Here is a 22,348-nt window from a genome sequence, read left to right as displayed (position 1 = left end):
AGCCTTCATCGGCCTGTCTCACTTCTCCTTCCCTGTGTTTCAGCTGTAATCAGATTTTTTTTTTTTTTGCAAAACTCCTTGCTAATCTGTTTCCATTCTTTATTTCCCTGCCCACCCCTCCCACCCCCCCCCCCCGCTATTCCCCCAGTCTGATTGTCTGAACTGCTGCAGTTGTTTGTCAGAATGAACTCCATCAATATAGCCAGGATGTGGCATTGCCAGAGTTACCCTTATTTTTGCAGGGTTTGGGGGATGCTCCTGAGGCCAACATCTGGCACTTGTGGTTGAGGAGAACTCTTTATAGTAACGACCCAAAGTTCATCCCATTTGCTGGAACAGCCTTGAAGTAGTGTGTTAATCACAGTAGGTCCAGTTAATTAATCACACGTATATCCAGGGTGTGGCCCCATCTCACTGGGAATAGCTGTAGGTGGAAGGGAGACTGCCGTTAGGATCCCACTTCTCACATGAAAATAATGTTACGTTATGATACACCAAAATAGTGTTAGCTTCTGATTATTAAGAGATGTCTCTGCCGAAATTAAGTTTCAAATAAGACTATATGCCAAAGTCAATGGTATGGATTTTATTTAACAGCAAATGTGACGTAGAGAGAGATATGAAGGGACGCAGTGGAAGAGAGGTGAGGGTATTAGAGAGTGGTAGACATATTGTAGTCACCACCATATCGGTTCCTGCTGGTGTTTTCTGTGGTGGGAGTCTCCACATGTTCTTCTGGAGGTATCACTTTTATACAGTTCAGGTCACAGGTATCCAAGAGATGTATGTGCCATTCCCACAACTTGGGATGGCATGTCTGTAAGCAGCTGCTTCCTTTTCTCAGAGTTTGCCATGATGGGAATTTTTGTCCGTATAGGCTACCCATATCCACCTTACCAGGCCTGGCATCTTCCTGTTGTTGCCATCTGCACTTTCACCCCAGTATGCATGGTGGAATTTTGTCCATTGTGCCAATTCCAAACCTTTCACATCTGTGCAGGCCTGAAATTAATGCCCTCCTGCTTCCCATCTTAGCCAGCTATGGTGGCTTATCCTAAGGAAACTTCCTTCTTTGACAGTGCTCTGAGACAAGTTAACTGCATTTTTAAAGTTCTGACAGCTACAGAAGGCCAGAAGAAGTAGCTCAGAACTGAAGAGGCTGCAAGTGAACGTGTGTTTTATCACCTCTGAAAATGCCTGGTGATGCCACTTGTCCACTGGGCATTTACTCCTTTATAACCTCCTAAGCCTCCTGAGCAACAATAAACAGAAAATTGCAGTAAAGAGTGCCTGCCTAGGAGAGGAAGTGAGCCAGATGTGCTGCACAGCTGGAAAGGAGTAGATGGATATTCTATTAAAGGGAAACTATGCAAGCTGTTGTTACGGTGTCAAGAGTGCATGAGCTGCATGTGGTGGATGTGGAGTAATGGAAAATGCTCCCTGTGCAGAGCCTTACAGAGGCAAGGAAGGGTTCCCCATGTTCTGCCAAAGAGATGGGCAGGCGGTAACTAGAGTCCATGAGGGATGTAAAAGACCTTCTAGATTTGTGTGCAAGGGGAGATAAAGTAGCAGTTCTGGCAGCCAAATTTCGCCATGTTAAAGTCAGACATGAAGTATAATGGGCTGAGTCTCAGATGTGCACCGCTGCCCTCTCCTGTGTGCAGGGGGGGGATGCTGGTTATGAACAAGGCTGTATGTGTTGTACACCCCAGTCACTTCTGGACAGAAGGAACAGTGCTCTGCCCTCTCCCATCATCCTGAATCCTTGGGTGCCTTTGCATGTGAGGACACCCTTTTACATGATGTCCTGCCTGGCAGCTTCAGAACAGTAAATCAGTGTTTTTTGGAAATACCCCTTGCAGATCTGGTGGTAAGGATGATCTCAATTCTGCGCATAAACTGGGAATTTGATATTTTTATTATGTGTGAAAAACGTAGCTTACCCTCTACAGATTTACAATGTGTAGTCCTCCCTGAAAGAATGAATTTGCACAGAATTTGTAAGTCAATATATTAATTGACTAGAATTAAGATTAATTTTTAGAAGTATCCTCAGTAAGGAATTTAGTGTTTGTCAGTCTTTTTCTTTGTCTGGAATTAATAATGTAATAACACAGGCTCTTCAAACATGGCATGTAATTAGAATTCATTGAAATCTTATGTCTAGGCTAAATTTGAGGAAAATAGGTTGTAATTAAACTAAGTTATTAACAGTTTCTCTATCTAATTATTGTGACTATGTCATTCTCCTCTGGGTTAGGTGGGAAATTATTATCCCAAACTCAAACCAATTGAGGACTTCAAATGAGCACTAATTCAGAGAGGAGGTATGCACAGTTAAAACATCCCAAATAATAGCAAGCCTTTTCAGTTATGGTGATTCACACCAGCAACATTATGACTAAGATGTATTGCTGCCATCAGCTCCAGCTGAGATGGAACTGAGGTTTAAAGATACCATGTATTTTTCCTCTTATTCTGAGCCTTTGTCATAATGAACAGAAGAGAAATGAGTGCTCCCTTACCCTGCTATATATGGGATTTTTTTTTTTTACCAATGTAATATTCAATTAATTTTCTGAATAAACTATTCTTGCCCCGGGGAATAATTGCAAGATTTCTGTGTTGTTTGTAACTCTTCAAATAACTTTGTGCTCTGCTACCTTTTAGCTCTGTTTCCACCTGGATACAAGTCTTGCACTGGTGTATCAGAAGGCTTCTGCATCCACATCTACAACATGTTACATGGGTTCTGACACCTCTTATGGGGAAGGATTTTCATTCTACTCTCTGCCCCTCCTTCCACTCCCCTATGTCTTTATTAGCAGAAGAGGAGAAGGCAGAGAAAACAAAGACTTGACAGAGATGAATATGCTCTATGAATCAAAACTTCTGGAAATGGTTCTGTGGGTTAGTTATCTTCCTGGTGAGAGTAGGAGACTTCTAGAAAATTTCTGTTGAACTATTCTTTTCCATCCCTAGAAAAATGCCAAGGAACTTGGACTAGAGTATTTTAAATGGCATCTATCTAGCACTCCTTTGTTTCCTATTTTGTTATAGCTAATTAAAAGAGAAAAGCCATTTAATATTTAAGCACCATTAACTCAGCTGAATTATTAAATGTCAATTTGCATTATGTGTATAAAAGGATCAATAAACAAAGAGAATAAAGCAACGGAGATGGCTGGGGCTAGAGAGATGCCAGCTCCTCTTATCGGAACCAGAGGGAATTGCTCGCCTGTCTGCCAGTTTGTGGTTGTTAATTATTGGTACTCAAGAGGGAAAGTACCAGGGACTTTCTAGGACTCTGCTCACCAGAGGCACTTCAGGGATGTAAAAGATGCTGTCAAGATAAAGCATTATTTGGCTTGATTTCCAGGGGTGTCACTCAGCCACTGTTGCCTTGGTTCTGTTGACAATTTGCTGGCATTTGCTTTTGATGCTCTCTTCCTTCCTTTCGAGTGGAGCTTGGCCTTTGCATTGTAGACTGGAATTAGGTATGGATTGATCCCTGGATGTGCTTTAGGCTTCCTGCCCAAGGATGGCAATAGCAGCTTCCTCGCTTAACAGCACTGCCTGGGGGATAAAAGCTTCAATGTTTTGTAAGGGCCTGCACTGGAGCTCATTCAAGCGCAAAGGTTTCTCTCCACTGAGAGCAGCATCTCCAGTCCTTGATCTTGCTGGGAGCAGACAGGTACCTGGCAGAGGGGTGCCAACTCTCTGCAGTGCCCATGGTCCTGAGCATCTCTGCCAGCTTTGCCAGTGTGTGGTTGTGCTGGGGTTGGTGCCATGGCTGCCTGTCCTGTCCCAGCAAGTGGCTTGGAGCTGATAGCAGATCTTGTGCTCTGATGCCCTGGGAGGTGACTTTGCTGCAGGGTGTATGTGGAATGGGCACCACTGTTCCTAGAGTTTTGGACAGCAACAAGTCCCTGCTGCCCACCATTTATCCGTAGTAAAATTGGGCTTTAGACAGTTGAATTAAGGGGTTAGCATTTGTATTGCCATCTATTTCTGTGTTTTGTTCTAAACAAGCTTTCAGTGAAGTTTTATTTCAGTGGCTTTTTCTTGTACCTCTTACTACTCTCTCCTGCTCTCATTCCCCTGTCCCCTGCTCCTTCCCTCTGTTTCACAGTTGAAATAGCCTTTTACTCTCCATGGAAGATGGGGATAGCAGTAGGTAAACATGGCCATTTGTTGAATATTTTCTCTCATGTATGAAGAGAATGTTTCCACTGCCATCAAGGCATAATTGTCCTCATATCCCCAGCTCACTCTGAGCTGTCTGGATGGGGCCCTGGAAGCAGTGGAGCTGTGATAGTTGAGGACTTAGCATTGATTCAGTGCTTGAGTGTCACTATAGGACACGAGAAAGCACAACACGAGCCACTGCGATGGCAAGGTAAAAAAGAAGAAGGTTTATTTCCTGACTCCAACTTTTATACTTTTCCAAAGGTGACAGTGGATTGGAGAGTGAATGGGCCACCTCTCCAAAGACATTGGACAAACCACCAGTGCATCAACTTCCTCCACTCCCATGAAGGAATGCAAAACAATATGTTGTTTATAGAAAATGTGTGGGAAAGTTTTCTAACAGAATGTAAACTCAGAAGGCTTTAGAAAATCTTAAGAATCAGGGCGACACTTAAGTATTTACCCAGTTTTGCAGCCAGACTTTGTGGTCTGCACAAAGCTCTGTGCCCCTGCAGAAACTCTACTGGCAGTGGTGGTACTGCTTTGGTCATGTACATAGGGAAGTCTTTGGGAGAGTTGGGGCACCAGGTAGTCAGTGACTTGCTTTGCTGCTCCATGTCTGCACTCCCTCTCTCTGGAGTTAGCAGCCCTCAGTAGGCATCATCCCCTTTGGCCCTCCATGTAGAGAGAAGTCCTCTCCTCTGAGAGCACTTCACTGCCAGTCCTTCTCCTGCCCACTAGCCTCCAGTTTCCACCTCAGCATTGAATTTGCATTGAAGAATTGGCCACTCAGGGTTTAGCATTTTGAACAGCATCAGCTGGTGTTTCATGAAAATTATCCAATTCTTATGCAATTTCTGATAGTGTACTTTGATTATATACTGGTTTGGTTTTTGTTCTATTTCTCCTGATATATTTTTTTAGTATACCTGAAGCTTGAATTTGATTCTCTTCCTGTGTTTCCAGAGTGGGTATAACATGTGGGTGTGACTCTGGCAGAGTCGTCACCAGTAAAGTCTGGAGCACTCCGCCTGTGTCCCACTACCTGGGGAATCCAGTTTTAAACTACTACCTCTGCTTAGCCTTATTTTTCATGATTCAGGAACAACAGCTGCCATCTGATATTTTTTTCTGGTTTTGATATGAAAAGAAGCCTGTAGTTATTCATTGATTGGAGTTCATGCACCTTTGCTGCTAATCTAGTTGACAGATGATTAGCAAATATACTTTTTTTCCCCATTTTGAAGGACTGAAGTGTCTGTGTTGGGCTCTCCTTTTATGTCCTATGTGAAATGATCCAGCCGCGAAACAACAGATGATTTCAAAGTACTCTGGTTTAAGGATCTGTGCATATGGACCCCTTTGTTGAAGAGTCACTGTTGTACCAAAGGGGTTCAAAGTATAAAAGGAGAGAAAAAGCAGAAGCAGCAGCAGCAGTGGTCCTTCATAAATGAGCTGATCTTGAATTTGGGGGAGAGAGGGTGAAGCCCTTGGGACCATTCAAAAAAAGACCATTTGCCTGAACAAGTTATTAGCAGCAGATGGTGGGGACATCATCTGTTGGACTTTGCTACCAGTGCTGTCAAGCTGCAGCACGGATCTGAAAAGCATTTTTCCTGTCTGAGTGGGGATATGCAGCTTCAGTGGCTCCAGCATGTTGTGACAGAGAGGCAAAAGAAGGGGAGCAGAAGTGTGAGTTGCATCTGAGCTAGTCCTTGGCTCTCTGGTGAGCTGGCTACTTGGAGGCCCCTGGGGATGGGTGCAGTGAAAGCTAAAACCAAAGGCCAGAGGGTCTGCAGTCCTTCTGGATGCCTGTAGCTGTTCACTGCCCTTAAGAAGGTGGTAGGTGCATGTAGCAGCTGGAGATTGGCTCAAGGGACTGGAGACCTGGTGTGAGTTCACATAAAGGAGACAAATGGTCAAACCTAGCAAGGAGCCTGGTCCTCACCTGTCCTGCAGTATTCATCTGTTCCTGCAGGACAAGGGCCAGATAAACAAGTGTCTGTGCTACCCATGCCCAGTTGAGTTCCTCTCTTTGTAACCCTTTTTTACTCTGACTGGATGGTTCAATATTGGGTATTTTACCAGCCGACAAACAAGTCATTGTGTTAGTGGTCTATATCTTCTATTAAAGGATTTGTCCTCCAGGCTGCTTGCCTGATTTGTGTTTTCCTCTAAAATGAATGCTCAGGAAATTTAAGTGGCAACCAGAGAAGAAATGTGCAATATTTTGAGCAATCAGCTTGGCAGCATCACCTCACCCAAGTGTGGCTCTGTGGCTCATTGAGTTTTGCACCAAGATTTAGAGATACACGTCAGGCTCTGTAGCTGGCACAGCAGAAAGTGGGTTGGGAGAGATGATAAAGTCTCTTTTAGGGCCATTATGAGACAGGCATACTTTTTTCATTTCCCAACCAAAGCTGGAATTTTCCAGGATAGTGTTGCTGAGGTGCAGATTCTGCCACTGTATCTGGAACCCCTAAAGATTTGAAGACAAGCTACTTCCTGTTGCTGGCATTGAATTGTCTATAGAAATTCCAGTCAGGTATAAGAGTTAGGCAGTAATATAGAGTTTATGCCACCATAATGCTCTGTGTGTGTAACATCTGTCACTTGATTCTTATCAAACGAAGTTGCTGATCAATTTTGCTGTTCTACTTAGCACTCTTGCAGTTAGGTAGACCCATATTTTAGAATATAAGGTAAATAAGAATATTTTGGAAACATCTAGGAAAGCTAGTGAACTGCTGCAGGCAGTGGAGTTGGGGATTGAGGCGATCAGTGATTATCTGGTAACTGATACTTTAGTAAAGCACATAATCCTGCTTAGGTTTAAAGTTGAACAATGGTCTCAGGAGCAGGTGTTGCAGTGGCTGGGGGGTGTGCCTACTGTTCATGACATCTCACATGATTTTTGATTTGGTGGGGTTTTTTTGTTTGGTTGTAGTTGGTTGGGTTTTTTTTGTGTGGTTTTTTTTGGGGTTTTTTTTTGGGGTTTTTTTTTTTTTTTTTTGGGTTTTTTTTTTTTTTTTGAGCATATGTGGTTTGGGCTGCAGTGAACACCGGGATGTAAGAGCCAAAGAGCCTCAGTGGAGATTTGCCTTGTTTGGGGTTGTACCCCTTAGTGTCAGTAGGTAGGGAGGGCTTCCTGATGTCTTTTGGTTTAGAACAGTACTGTGGTAGCATGAGCTGCCCAGCAGCACATGATGTTAGAAGAGTCAACAGGAGGAGCTTGGACAAGACAGAAGTCCAAGGAGTGGGAGGAGACCCAGGACTATGGATATGCTTTGATTCTCAGTTGTCCCTGGGCCTTCTGCATTGCCTCTCTCTGTGCTGTGGGACCAGCCTGGCCTTGTGTTAAAAGTTGGAGTTTAAGCAGACAGAACTGAACAAACACCTCCCATGGGGAAAGTTCCCAGTTCCGTTCAGGGACTGGGCTCCCTTTGCCATTTCACTGGGCAAAGAGGCTGAGAGGGGCTGGGGTGAGGAGAAGGAGGCCCCTGAGCAAGCAGCTGGGGAATGGGTTTGGAAAATGGTTGTGGCACTTGGTTTGTAAAGAGGATTCCCCTGGGCAGGCTGCACAAAGACATCCAACGCCTGAGCTTGATTATACCCACCTACTGCCACCTCCTCTCCCTCTGCTCTTGCGCTGGTCTTAACTGCTGACTGATGGATATGGCTGGTTTTTCCTCAGCCATTAATACAATATTGATCCACAGCCCTGCTGACAGTGTTAATGGACACTGATTGTGTATTATTATTTCCATAATTGTCCTCAAGCTGGAGTGAATTCTCCTTTTCAATGGCCCATCGACATTGTGCCCTGCACTGCAGGCTGGATCTGGCCTGGTTAATTTGTTTTGTCTAAAGTTTCAGCAAAGCCTGTGGTCTTCATCCCTAGAGTGAGACCAGCTAAGCAGTGCTGGAGTACACATCAAGGCAGTTTCCATCCCCTCCCAGAGCAGGGTGTTTTTTTTGGCTGTCAGGATGCTGCCCCTGCAGGCCCTTCCCACTCTACTAGACTTTCCTTGCTGCTGCCAGGTGTTGCCAGCTGGCCTCTTCCCTTTACGAATGTGCTGGCTTTCCTTTGTGCTCTGCTGAGGGGACACGAGCCCTTCCTCGCAGGTCTCCATGTCTGTGTGCCCCTGCTCCCCAGGCAGATCTGTGCATTGCATGAGCAGACAGGATAAAACCTCCAGCAGCGACTTGCAGGCCTGAGCTGCCCCTTGGGCGTCGTGCCACGCACGGTCTGTAACTAACAGTGCTGCCTGGAGAGGCAGTTACTGACAGTGTCTCTTCAGCAAGAAATTCCACATGTGGATTCCCATAGCAAAGTGGTTATTCAACCCCACTGTGGTCTATAAGTACTGTGTGTTTTCCCATTTCTGAGAACTCCCTTCGTGATGCATCTGTTACATGCCACTTGCTCAGGATGGAAAGGGTGAGGAAGGGAGACAGACCGGTTCTTGAGAGGTTTAAGGTGCAGATTAGCAGATGATGCCCTCCTCATTTGAGTGTAACTAAGCAGTGTGAGTCCAGGGATCTTGTGAACAGGAATGGGAAGGACCTTGGCTTCTTTGCCTCTTCAGAAGAGGCTGAATTACATCTGCACCAGATGCATGGAAGATCATTTCTTGCCTTGCAAAGCAGGATGGTAGATTCCGGCTGAGGAAGAGGAAAGTTCTAGGTGCAGCTTTCCTCTCTCCCCACCCTGGAGGAGGATGGTAGCAGAGGTCAGTGGATTCAGTGCCCCTGTGCATTCAGCTGCAGGTATTGGCCCAGCAGCTTTGGAGATAAATGTTCTCCATCCTTGAGGCAGTCTGCAGGACATGCAGATGGCAGGGGTAGTGGTGGGACAAAGTCAAACATGATGGCTGCTGTTGGAGTGCTACAAAGGCAGCAGAGGAGTGTGGTAGGTGCTGCGCTGCAAAATGGGAGAACAGTTGCCCCTGTGGGTGCTGACAGTGACTGAGAGAGTGTCAGTGCAGTGTCTGTCACTCACCATCCTCTCTGTGAAGGAGCTCTCACCGTTGTCATTTTATTGATGAGATCTGAGGCTCAAGAAGATGAATGGCTAGACTTGCAAACCAAATACAGATGACTCAGTCCTCTCCAAAAGACCATTTCTCTCTCCTTTTCTGTATTTTCATGGTATTAGCAACCTCTAAGCACCAAGAGTCTCATAAACTTTCAAGGTTATGGTAATAATAACATCGTACAGTACACTGCACTGGGAATAAAGTTATTTTATTCACTTCAATTTCCTTTTGTTTTAATGTATAAATATATCAAGTGAAAGCATAGTAGGAAATTTTGATGCAGAGGCCAAATGCATTACAGGCCAGCCATTTTCTGAGCAAGGACCTAATGCGGCATGTTCGTAGTCTGATTTTTTTTCTCCCTTCTAAAGCATCTGACACTCAATATGTGGCTGGCCTAGTTTCTCTGGAGGACTTTGTATTGAGAGCCTTTTCTAAGTTGATATCTTACCTGAAAGTTGAATAGAAGTGATGATACCTCTGTCCTTCAAAATTTCTGGGAACAATCAGTCCCTTCTTCCCCCCTAGAGACCATCAGAGGTCTTTCTTGGACCTCTGCTTTGGGGCTGGCTGGCCTGAGGTGAAGGATTCTGCCCCAGAAGGGGAGGTTTTCTCTGTTCAAGAGTTGTTCTTTGTGTAGTACCACTAAGAATGGCTATGGTTACTCCTCCATCTCCAGCTTTTCTTTGCCTTCCTTAGGGCCTTCTGTGAAACTGTTCCTCTGACAGGCATGGTCCTGACATCCTGTTGTGCTGGCAGTGTGCAAGTTGTCTGCATGCTGGAATCCTCCAGGAGAGGGAGGATGATGTCAAACAATAATGTATTCTTTCTGTTCAAGCACATTAAAAGTGCAATTAATCCTCGCAGTGTCTCTGCCCATCTGTAATACAGCATGAGGTGCCTTTCCCAGCCTTTGTGTGCTGTGACAGGCTGAGCTTCTTCCCAAGACTCATCTTAATGCAGTCCCCAAAGAGCTGGGTTTGTTCATTGCTCAGCCCCCACCTACTAATGTCAAGTTATAACCAAACCAGAGGCAGTGTCTCAGGCTTTTGTGCCATCTGCCCGAGTTCTTTTCCTTCCAAGACAGCCCCAAGCTTTCTGAGTTCCCTTTTGAGAGATTTGGGTTCACATGGGGTCTAAGACATGAAAAAAAGTGATTGTTCTGGTGAGCACCTGGTGCTGTTATTGCCAGAGAAATGTTACAGCTTAAGCATGGAGGTTCCCTTAAAGTGATGTCCCTTTCCAATGATTTAGCTGAAAGGTGTTAATGGGGGTGACACAAGGATGTTCAGACACCTGCAAACAAAGCCAGATGTATATACCCTTGCTTGTCAGCTTCATTACAGCTCAGTGTATCCAGGGAGAATTTGGGAGAAGAGGACAAAATTATGATCCAGGGCTTATCCCCAGGACTATGGTTTTGTTGTAGTCTAGTGCCTTACAAGGATTAGTTTAAATAATGTTTCTCTCAAACTCAGGGATGTGCCAGCAAATCGCACCAAGGTATATTGGCATTGGAATAGTTGCACAGAAGCTTTCCAATTCTGTACCACTCTACCTAATGATTTTCCTGTGGAAGTTCCCCATGTGGAAGTGCCTCTGTTACACAACACAGGTGAAAAAATGGAAGTGGAATAGACAAAGGGAATAGTGAAAGTTGCAATGCTTACTTTGTATACAATATGGGGTACAGCAGAGCAACTTAAGAGCAACACTTAACTAGGAGCTAGAGCTGCAGATAAATATTCTGATTGTCCATGGAGTGTGTGGAAATTAGTTTTTACAGCAAGGTCCTGTTTGAAAAGGGAGAATAGAGCCATCAGCTGGAAAATGCAGCCCAGAGACTGCCAAGAGAAGTTACCCGAGCTTTGCTGCTTCAAGGTGCCAGGACCCTGCTGAAATGCAGACAGGACAGTTTGGAGACTAGGGGAATGTGGCTTAGGATGGGAAAGGATGGAGTCTCTCTTTTGGTCAGCAGAGAATCAGCATCACAGCCTGTGTCTCAGCTGTGTAAGCAGTGCTCTGCAGTACAGTGGGGCTAAAGGTGTTATGGCAGATCTGCAGAAAAATTATCTGAGGGCTGAAACAGCACAAGAGGCTGTCATTTGGATTAAGTTGTGTTAGCAAAGGTTATGTTGGCTTCTGAATTCCTCCCCTGTGACTGTTGACTTGAGAAGCATTCATGACATCTTTCCTGATAAATCACTATTTAAATTAATGTATTTACATATCTGCATGTATGTCCACACATGTAGTGTATACAAATGCACAGATGTGTGTAAGCACATATACATGGTTTGTGCTTTCTGCTGGGTTCAACAAGACTCTCTGACATCCAGGAAGGGGAAGGTCGCTCATTTACTCAGTTGTATCACTGAAGTCTTAACAGTCAGTTTTGGCATGCCATGATGCCTGAGTGATGGCCAGCATCTTGGAAGGCCTGCAGAAGGGGAAGACACTAGAGGCTGAGGGATTTGTCCATGTTTTGCCATCATATTATTCAAATAGGCATGTTGCTTCTCTTTGTCAATAATTTGGAGAGTAATAATAATTTTTAAAAAGTGCCACCATGCTGGAAGAGATAAAAGATGCCACCATGATGGAAGAGATTGAAAATTAGAGATTAGATTGCTGTATGTGCAGCGTTGCTGCCTGGATGTTGAGTGGCCATGGCAGGCCATAAAGCATCAAGGACAGTTTCCCACTAGCTCTGTATGCACTCTCATGTCCCTGCAACTTGGTCAGTGCATTGTTTGACACCTGTTTATAAAGGCTGATCTCAAAGGCAGATCTTCTCCACTGCCTGAGCCCAGCCAGTCCTGCTGTCTATACTGCTGGTGGACTAAACCAGCAAAAATCTGAGCACTTCTCTTGCCCAGGTGGTTTAGTCTAGAGCATTTTGGTCAAGACAAGGGAGTGAAAATAATTTTTTAAAAGGCAATCTTTGAAGTTCAACTAACCTTCAGGAAGAAGTGGGTGCTTGGTTCAGCTTTAACAGGTTGTGCAAAATTTATTCTTGCTTAAGAAGGCTTCCTAAGGCTCTTTGCTTTAAACCCTTTGATCATCTCCTCTGTGGTTTGTTCATTTTTGTTATATTCTGCTAATGGGAGCTAGAGCTGTGACTCCAGAGTCACGTGAAAGCATTCTGGCAAGAGGGGTAAGTATCCCAGGGGACTGTAAGTGAGACACTGACTCTAAGACATGTTTGTGGGTTTCTCTGTATCTTGAAGAGCAACTGGAGTTTCCCCCTCAAGCAAGCTCAGGTGTGCAGCTAGGCTGTGCAGTCACCTTCAACACATCTCAGCCACTTCTCTGATTACACAAACACTTTGGAGTAGGGAGCCAAAGGCAGTTTGCACAGGATTTCAGAACTGAGGCTTTTTTCTTTGTAAAATCCTGTTCTACTACAGCTCATCTCTTCCTGCTTCTCGTCAGGGTGTTGTGGGATATAGGGTACTGTTTAGGGTCATTGGACATTTTATAACTTTGTTTTGGGAACTTTCTGTCTATGTACTTTTCCACTGTACTGGTCTTCACCCATTTTCCTGGCCAGACTGGCAGTAACTTGTCTTCATTAGGAACCATAGGTGGAGAAATCTCTACAGATTATAGGGTCCTCTCATCCTGCAGAGGCTGTTTCCTCTGGCTCAGGGCTGAGACAGGCTGCTATTTAATATGGGAAAGACTTTTTTTCCTGCAGTGTTTACTATGCCGGTTGCTAATAGCTGTACAGAGCTTCAGGGCCCTTCCTTACTCTGCTCAGTAGTTATCCCAGCCCCCTGCAAGGTAAATCATAGTAATCAGGCTTATTTTAGACAGGCATGGAGCAGTTGTGATTTGACCAGGTCCCCGCTATAGCTGCTTGCACCTATTCCTTCCTGGGAGAGATGACAGCAGGAAATTTTTTGTCCTCAATCCATGCAGGAGGATGCACCCCAAAAAAGTGCCAAATTCTGTTTTTCAGTGTCTAGAGCTGCTCATCTCAACAGATCCAAAGGTTTTAAAATAGTAGTTGATATCAGTCACTCAGGAAATGGGGGAAATTGCTTAATAATATATCTCCTGAGACTTCTGTGTTTCATTCCCAGAACTACCTGGTGCTTTCCCTCTGTGGCTTATGAGGTGGGAGAAGCCACCCTGGGCAGTGGGCATAAGGAGATGGTCTACTGCCCATTTCCATCTTTACCTCTTCTTTCCTTTCTACAGCTCCTGCTCAGGCCCAAATCATCCATGCTGGGCAAGCATGTGTGGTGAAGGAAGACAACATCAGTGAACGTGTTTACACAATTCGGGAGGGGGACACGCTGGTCCTGCAGTGCCTGGTCACAGGACACCCCCGGCCACAGGTAAGCCTTCAGTCTTGCCTTTACAGGCAAGTACCATGCTCCCCCATGGTACTTGTTTGTAGTCTCCACATAGAGGAGAACTATGGGCAGTGTGGAGTGTCCAGCTTTCTCCTACGCATTGGACTCGGGTAGGGATGCCCCATTTTAACTTAGGTTGCTAACCTATGAAGCATTTAAGCTTGCTTTCATGGAAAAAACTCCACAAAGTTGTGCAGAAGCTTACGAAGACCTTCTATTTGGCTTCAGTATGTGAAGTTCCTTCAAGAACCTAAAGTCCAAACTGAAATATCAAATCTTTAACCCTCTTATTACAAAGTAGGAACATCCTAGAAGACGCTTCCCATATGTGCTTACCTTAGGAGTTGGTCCTTCATGGTCCATCCGTTTCTCAGCTTCTCTGGATGTACAGCCAAGGGGATGCTGCTTGGGGAAGTTTGGGAAGTTGTTGATAGTGCATCTCACTGTGCTGTTCATTGCTTTGTGGCCACCAAGCAGAGGCAAAGTCAGATTTGCAGCACTGGACACGTCCATGCTGTGGTCAGTGACACAGTCCAGTGGAGAGGTACAAAGCTGAGCTTGCCTAATGTTTGAAATCCTTACCTGGGGTGAACAGAGGTTTGCACAGACTCAAGCCCATGCAGCCACCTTACCCCTTCAGATACTCAAGCTGGGAGGTTCAGTGTTAGTGTGAAGGTGTCTGTAGAGGTACTGGCCTAGAGCATGGGTCTGCCAGCTCTGGGACAGAGTGTGGTGGGAATGGAGCTGGCGCACACTGCGAGGCTGGGTGTGCCTCAGGGAAGCCACATGTGATACATGCCTTGGCCCCGTTCCTCAGTCCTGCCAAAGATACTTGTGGCAAGAAGCCACGCATCTTCTCACACCAGTTAATGCCTCCATGGTCTTGCTTGTGAGGAGCTACTTGGTTACAAGTTGATGACAAAGGAAAGGATTTGAAATTGCTTTTCCATCAAAATATCCTGGAAACAATAAAAAGAAAATTACCTGAGCCAAGTCAGCAAAAACAACCAGCCTAGGCTTGTGACAGTGATGGGCAAGTGATACCTGTGTGCAACAGAAAAGGGGAATTTGGTAGCATTGGTCCTGCCTAAGGTTGTTGAATGCATGGAAAGGTCCTGGCAGGTTGTAGAGATTTGAGCCCAAGAAGCTAGAGAGATTTCTGGAGCAGAGTCTGTTGCAGACAGCATGCTAGTGGGAAACACTCAGACTTGTCATTGCCAGACCTGCACAAGGGACTCCAGAGCCTAGAACCAGGCATGACCAGGGAGTCTGGAACCTGCACATATAAAATGTGGCTTGCATCTTATTTCTTCCCTCCCTCCTAATGGATTGATTCCTTCCCCAGTTAAGCTCTTATCCTAACCTTTGTTTAATCTTCTCTTTCCCTTTCTATCAGCCAGTCATTAAAGCATGAGAATGTGGCCACAATACTAAAATGAGATTGTGATTGAGAAGATTAAAGAGCTGGCTGAAGTGTCCTTCAAAACAGGAAACTCCAAGAGTCTTGGGGCCCTCAGACAATCTCACAAGACTACAAAGGCTGAATAAATTCATGGTCAATAGCTCCAAACATCTGCTCAGCCTAGTGCTCTGGGATGGGATGTAGACACCCCTGCTCCTTCTAGAGCATGAGCACCAATCAGGTGATGGCAGTGAGCTTTAGGCAAAGACTGGAAGTGTAGCCAAGGTATTCAGTCTGTCTTATCTATGGCCAATGCTGTCTCTCTTCTTTGTGCTGGCTGATCTTGCTGGATCTCCGTTCCAGAGTAGGAGGCCGGCAGTCAGCAGCCTTTAGAAGGGACATTGCAGATATAGAAAACCAATGGACTGAGAAAAGCTGTCTCTCTCTTTCATTTTGTGGAGTGCACAAAACAAGGGGGAAGCTTTTACTGCTACTGCAAGGGCTGTACCTCATTCCAGGCAAAAGAGAAACCCTTCAGTCTTCAGGATTGCTGTCTTCTTGCCACCATTCACCATGAAATATCATGCAGCTCTCTTGCCCCTTCAAGCCAGGATTTTGAGACATGTAACATAAGGACAAATAAATAAAAATGTAGCTTGAAATCTGAAGGAATTTTTTTTTTTGTATCTTTAAAAATAGAGGAAAATCTTGTGTGCTGCAAAAGGATGACTTACAAAAATAAAATACACGGGGGTTTCCAGTGGGAAAGGGGAAAGAATCAGATAGCAGCTGCATTTTCTCACTCATGGAAAAGCAAAAAGCAGAAATAGCCTTGCTGTTCAGAAAAGGATGAGTGTGGAATGTAGTTAAAAACTCTGTAGTTGTGAGCTGATGTCTGCTGTATTGTTGTGGCCTACCAGCCACATGGGGTCTCAAGGCTGAACACTGAAAGCCCTGTGCTGTGCGAATGGTGGCATAAAACTGAGCAAGCTGCTGGGTTTGCAGGATCAGAGGAGGAGTAGCAAACATGCAGTGTGTGTCTCGGTGAATTGAGGGGTTATCCTGGACTCTTGGATGTGGGGATTGGCAGTGAACCAGAATCAGTGGCTGGGCTACTAGGACATACTGAGATCAGTAGTTGAGCTTTGGTAAGTCTGGCAGTGCTGTAGGATCTCTTTATGGAAGTTGCTAGGGAAGAGCAACAAAGGAAGCTCTGCTGAATCTTGGGATCTCTGTTTTGTGTCCCTGATTTAATTTCTGTTGTTCTTCTCATGCAGGTGAGATGGACCAAAACTGCTGGCAGCGCGTCGGACAAATTCCAAGAGACATCAGTGCTTAACGAGACCCTTCGGATTGAGAAGATACAAAGGCTGCAGGGGGGCCGCTATTACTGTAAAGCAGAAAATGGGGTTGGGGTCCCTGCCATCAAGTCTATTCGAGTAGATGTGCAGTGTAAGTCATTTAGTGGCAACCCAGACCTTCCCACAGTTCTACTGCATGTCTCTGCCTCACTGTGGGGCCAGCAGGAAGCTGCATTGCTCTAGGACCATGTGCACCTGATTCAGGAGCAGAGGGACTGGTGTGGTTTCACCAGTGTCTTTTTTGCATAGGGGATTAGATCCATCCATGCAAAATACAGCTCTGCTGTCCTAGTAATTCATTCTTACCTTGAGGTTGTGATGTCTGACAACACCGACAAGGCTCCCTAGCAATTTTCTGGGATGTAGCGTTGGGCATGCCTTCTGCTTTCTTTGTCTTTGTTTTGAAGCTGACAGAGCTTGAAGCAAGCAATGTTTCTTGAAGTTGGTAGTGCCCTGGATGTTGGGGGCACTCCTGAAAACAGTGTCCCGTTCCCAGCATTGCTACTTCTGTAGCATGCTGGAAGCAGCACTGAGAACTCTAGAATGCAGCTAAGGAGGCTGAGCTGTGATAGGGTGAATGTGAAGGTGACTCAACATTGCCCTGGTTGGCCATAGTGCCCATAATGGGAAGATGACTCAACATTTCTCTGGATGGTACTCATCCTTCTTGAGTCCTGGAGATGCTGCTAGTGGTTTTACACTTTTGGCTTCAAGTTTTGAAGCTTTCTCCTAATGTTTCTTTCTTGGACTTAGTGTTTATTCTTGGGCTGCTGTGATCAAAAGAGAGGGAAAATAAACTTACATGGTAAGGCCCAAATGGGAGAAATCCAGTATTTAATGTCTAGGCAACTTGTTTTGCTCTCTTGGATAAAGTTACCATTACATTGCCCTTGACTATCCACTATTCCAATTTTTTCCAGCCCAACTAACACTAAATCCATCTCCTCACTCATATGATTTGAGAAGGTAAGAGATTAATGCTAAAAAGTTGTAAAGTATGATAAAGTAGCTGAATCTGTCCCTGAACCTGTCATGAGCTGTTCTACATTCCTTCTATCTGTTCTCCTTCCTTCTGATCTGAGGGGAACTGTGGTTGTCTGTCAGTGGAACAACCTCTGAGCTTCAAAACCCCAGCATATGCCTGGAGTCTGGGTAGACCTTTTTGCTGACAACAACTGCTGCCTGACTGCTTCCTTTTAGTTCTGCTGTCCAGCCCAACTGTGATGTGACTCTCACAAAATATACCACAGACTTGGGCATCCTTAGCTTTTGGCAGGTTCATACTGTATGGCTGGGAGTAGCTCCCATCTGTTCCTTCCTTGCCCTACCCTTTATCGGAGTAGTGTAGTGTGGGCACTATCCTACCTAGGCCGTGGAAATGGATTACTTCAACAGCAGCCACTGTGGATAGGATGAGTGTTTTTTCATTGGCATTGCATCACTTTGTTTAGAGACATTCTGGCACCCACCCTAGATCTGCTTGGCTTCTCTGCCTGTTTCTTCTCCTGCGTGTAGTGGAGATGTATGATAACTCTCCATTGCAAAGGATACTTGGTTCTCTCAAGGCTTAGTGTGACACCTTGCCAGGGCCTGTGTCTCTAGGAACAGGATTGTGCCATGAATATCTTCATGCCCTGAGGGTGCTCCTGCAGTGCAGGCTGGAGCTAGAGTGATGTAGCATCCTGTGGTCTCTCATGCAGCTCTGACCTGTAGAACTATGGGGCTAATGGGGTGGCCAAGGGCTTTCTCATACTAACATCTACTCTGCAGATGGACTTGGTACTGCACCTCTGTTCTTCTCATTTGGTTTTTGGGAAGGAGAGACAATTTTTTGCTATTATTTGCAGTAGGTGCAAGGGAACACATGGGAAAAACCACAGTTTTTGTTGAACACTCACCCAGGCAAACTTCAGCTGAATGAACCAGAATTTAAAAACAAACCCCTTCTTTTCCTGCATCCCATTTTGTAGTTAGAGGTAAGTCATTATTCTTATGTGTACTTTGGTGTCTTTGACAGCTGCTGCTAGTCCTCAGTCATACTTTTAGTGTTTGGCAGTGAGGTTGTACAGAGAGCATTATTGGTGCCAAGAGGATATTAAACTGGAAACATTAACCCATGTAGCATAGTATTCTTCTGCCCTAAGTGGGCATCAGTGAGGCTTAAAAGTATTGGTTAAATACTGGCAGAGACGCAGCTGCTTTTCTGAGTATTTCCATGTGGAAGAGAGAGGAAGTAAGAAAAAGAAAAGAATGAATGTTTACAAGCTTTTATTGTGCATGAAACATCCCATGTGATCATGTCCATGAACAGCCTTGGGCCAATTTATCATTGGAGCAGCTCACTGACATCAGTGGCATTACTCGTACATCAAGAACATATACATTGTAGGTCTTATTTTAGCTTTTCTCAGGAGGGCTAGACATAGAGCTGACTTCTACAAAAGAGGGCTGAAGAATTCAAAGGAGCAAAGTTTTAGCAATGAAACAGGTGTTGTTTTCTGTGTGGGGAGTAGCTGGGAGCCAGGAGACTGGAACGGTGAGTTCCAGTCAGTAAGGGAAGTGTTTTACCTGCTGAGAAGCAGTCTCAGAAGGATGGTAGCTACAGAGTCACTCATGTGAAGTTTGAACAAATAAAGTAAGGTTAAAGACAAGGAAGGAGGAAAAGAGGAGAGGTTGTGTTTAAGATCCCGGTCCAAAAGAATTTCATGTTCAGTCATCCTGTGGCCACATGAAGTCAGAACTGTATGGAGAGGAGACTATTTTTTTCCATCTACATATATTTTTTTCAGCTGTGGGTGTTTTTTTGGTTGATGGAGGTTTTTTTCCTGGGATATATTTTGTGTCATGTTATTATTCCATTAACGGCTCTACTCATATCTCTAAGCTATGGTCAAGCAGACAAATTTCAGGTCACATAACAATTGCTGTCTGCTGAGCATACAGCTCAATAAAAGATGCAAACCCACAAGTTGACACTTGTGATTCAGCAGTGAGCATACATTGTTTAGATGACATATTAGCAGAAACTCATCCCTGCTTCCCTCTTCCTTTCTGGAAGTCAGATCTCCAAACTTACAAATCTGTAAAATAAAATATTGTGAAAATTAGGTGGCATGGGAGGGCAGGAGGTGATGAGGACATTAAGCATGTGCAGAGGATCATGATGGCAGCACAAGAGGATGCTGGGTACAAGTACCTCAGTTTCCTTGTAGCTGAAGATGGGGTCATAATGCTCCTGAAAATAGAGAATTGCTTCACCTTGAGCTCAAAAGGTGCCTTATAGACATACTTAAAGACATGTTTTCCATTTTAGCGGGCCAATTCTTGTCAAAAGGGATCTTTATATTTAACCTCAGTCTCCAAGTGGTTTTGCAAGGAGAAAGATCCACTGCCTCTGAGGTGTCCCCCATGCTACCTTAATGTTCAAACATTCAAACAAACCTGCTGCAACTTCTCAGAAATTCTTCCCTTTTTTGCAGGTGGGCAGCTGTAGGAGGCAGTGTGCTCTGTGTAGACGGAAAAAATCCTCTTCCTGCAGGACTATTGCTTCTGTCCTTGCAAATGTAGCCACTGATAACCATTGATTCAGTCATAGTGGTTGTGTGTCTGGTGCAGGTACAATAAGAGAATTGAAAGGAGCATCTTCTGTAAAGAAAGAGAACAAAAGAATCTCATCAGTTTAGGGAGGGGTAATGGTGTTTCAGTAACTAGAAGTTGCCAAAGACAGCTGATACAGACTTTGAAAAAAATACACAGAGGATATTTAATAGGAAGAGAGAGAAATTATGCATACCTATTACAATGTTTTGCATCTCATATTACCATGATTCCTCATGAGATTTGCCCTGTCTAGATGACTTCCTAACTCAGCTCCTTGATCTTGTCCTGATTTTTTTACTTTCATACCTTGTCTTGAAGATTTGTCATGTGATTTGTATGGACATCTCACAGCCCTGGGTTTAGTCCCATGATTTCAGGAAAGATTTGGGAACTAGAAGATGGAGAAATCATGATGGAACAGAGCTTCCTGGCATCCTTTTGACCTCTCACTGAAGGAGAAAGTAGTGATTTTTTTGTAGGGGGATACCATTGAGGAATATGAGGCAGCCCACTGCTCTGAGACACATGTGGCAGGCAGGTGGGTTTATCTGAAGACTGCATGGGGCTCTGCAAACCAGAGACTGCTTTCTATTCTCTGAAGGTTTGCATGGTGAGCGGGAGAGTTCTGGCTTCTCCTGTGTGTTCCCTTTGAATATTGGTTGTGCTACCTGCCTTCAGGTAGTAAAATTGCTCTTAAATCAGCACTTGTCATCAGCCAGATGTGTGGGACCTTCCCCTCTCCTCAGTGGTACCTGGAGCATCATCTGCTCTGCAGGCTGTACACGCAGGCCAAGCTTTGCTAACAATGGCTGCGACTTCCTTACCTCCGTTCCAGATCTAGATGAACCTGTTCTCACCGTTCACCAGACCATCAGTGATGTACGTGGCAGCTTCTACCAGGAGAAGACCGTCTTCCTCCGCTGCACGGTCAACTCCAACCCCCCAGCTCGCTTCATCTGGAAACGGGGAGCTGAAACACTTTCTCACAGTCAGGACAATGGTGTGGACATCTATGAACCCCTTTACACACAGGTGAAAATAAGCAAACCTCTGCCAGCTTGCGTTGAGTGTCTTGCTGATGCAGGGCACTGTAGTGGGTGGTGTTTCCTTCCCTGCATGGATTAGGATGCTGGGGAGAAGGTGCAGGCCACTGTAAGGAGGGCTGCCTCCAGAAGGGCTGGTAGACCTTCCTTCTGCATGCACATTCCCAGGGTATAAGAGGAGTAGAGCAGTAGCAGGGAGTGTGGCCTAGGAGTACCTTTCTCTTTTTATTGCTGCCCCTGAGAGCAGTGACACAGCTCCCCTACTGAGGTTATGCAGCTGTTGGATGGCTGAGACTAAAATCCAAAAAATCCCAAGACTGGATTTCCTCTATATCCCATCACTAATTTTTTTTTTTTTTCTTAATTGAGTGCCCAGGCTCCATATATCAGGGAAGGGCTTCCTGCTTAGCAGTGTGAGCAAATGGCAGGCATTGCTGTGGGATCCATGAGTTTTTCTAATGGCCGCAAGTAATGGGGAGCCCAATGCCTGGGCGCTTCCTGACTTGTCTTGGGACAAGGTGTCCATGTCTTTTCTCCGTCTCCTGCTTGCCTGTATTGGACTTGCCCTGCACAACCAGGTTTTCCCTATAAACACCACTTTCTTCGCAGTAATTAATTGGCCAATGCAATGGGAGATGGAAGGGAACTCTTTTTTTTGTTAGGGCACTCTGGGCATGTTACCCTAAGCTGAGCTCAGGAGCTAAATGTCCTTTAGATGCTAATCAGCCCCAGTACTTCCAGCAGGGCTGCTAGGGAGCACATGGCAGGGATGGGTGGGAAGGAACGGCTGAAAGGGCAGCTCCCCAGGGCTCCTGTCTCATCCCAAGCACCTTCCTGCATTCCCAAAGTTGGGCCCAGAGCACATTCTGGCTGAGTTTGATTTCTGAGCAATGCCCCAGGCAACCTTTAAGTTAATGTAGTCATGTTCATATTTTATTGAAACACGCCATCTCTGTAGGTCGCAGAAATGGGCATCCAAATGGAAATATTCAGGGGGATGAGGAGGGAGGAGAGAGCTGCAGGTTTGTGGCAGATTTGCAGAAACACTGTTTGGCCCTGAAGACAGCTTTGTCTGTGTGCTGTGTCTCTCAGCTAGGACATCCCTGGCCTTGGGAGGAAGTCACCATGGGCTCTTCCAGTTTTCACTAGGCTCAGTGTAATTAATAGGAGATGTTGCCTAATGAGAGGATGTCTTAGGACTTGGGATATTTTCTCTAGCTAAATAAGGCACCTGGAAAAAATTCACCATGTTGCAGCATTAATGTTTAAATGACCCAGCGTGCTACAACTCCTCTCAGACAATGCTCCTCACATGATGGGTCATTCCTAGCTCTGAAAGAGGGTGCTG

General features: G+C 45.1%; 1 protein-coding gene across 4 annotated transcripts in view; it reads left to right on the top strand.

Moving 5' to 3' along the window:
* The window catches only part of MDGA1 (MAM domain containing glycosylphosphatidylinositol anchor 1), a 206,598-nt gene that overhangs the window by 33,615 nt on the left and 150,635 nt on the right, over window positions 1–22,348 (top strand). For all 4 annotated transcript variants that reach the window (XR_014953850.1, XM_085575600.1, XM_021550430.3 and 1 more), the window contains exons 2-4: window positions 13,437–13,576; window positions 16,274–16,448; window positions 20,793–20,989. Coding sequence is in view for 3 of the 4 variants with exons in the window: in XM_085575600.1 (XP_085431726.1) it covers window positions 13,437–13,576; window positions 16,274–16,448; window positions 20,793–20,989 (512 nt within the window). In the remaining variant the exon portion in view is untranslated. The remainder of the gene's footprint in view (window positions 1–13,436; window positions 13,577–16,273; window positions 16,449–20,792; window positions 20,990–22,348) is intronic.

Source organism: Lonchura striata, chromosome 3 (assembly GCF_050655825.1).
Source record: "Lonchura striata isolate lonStrDom1 chromosome 3, ASM5065582v1, whole genome shotgun sequence".
Lineage (NCBI taxonomy): Eukaryota > Metazoa > Chordata > Aves > Passeriformes > Estrildidae > Lonchura > Lonchura striata.
The sequence above is the reverse complement of the archived record's forward strand: the minus strand, read 5'-3'. Positions and strand labels throughout refer to the sequence as shown.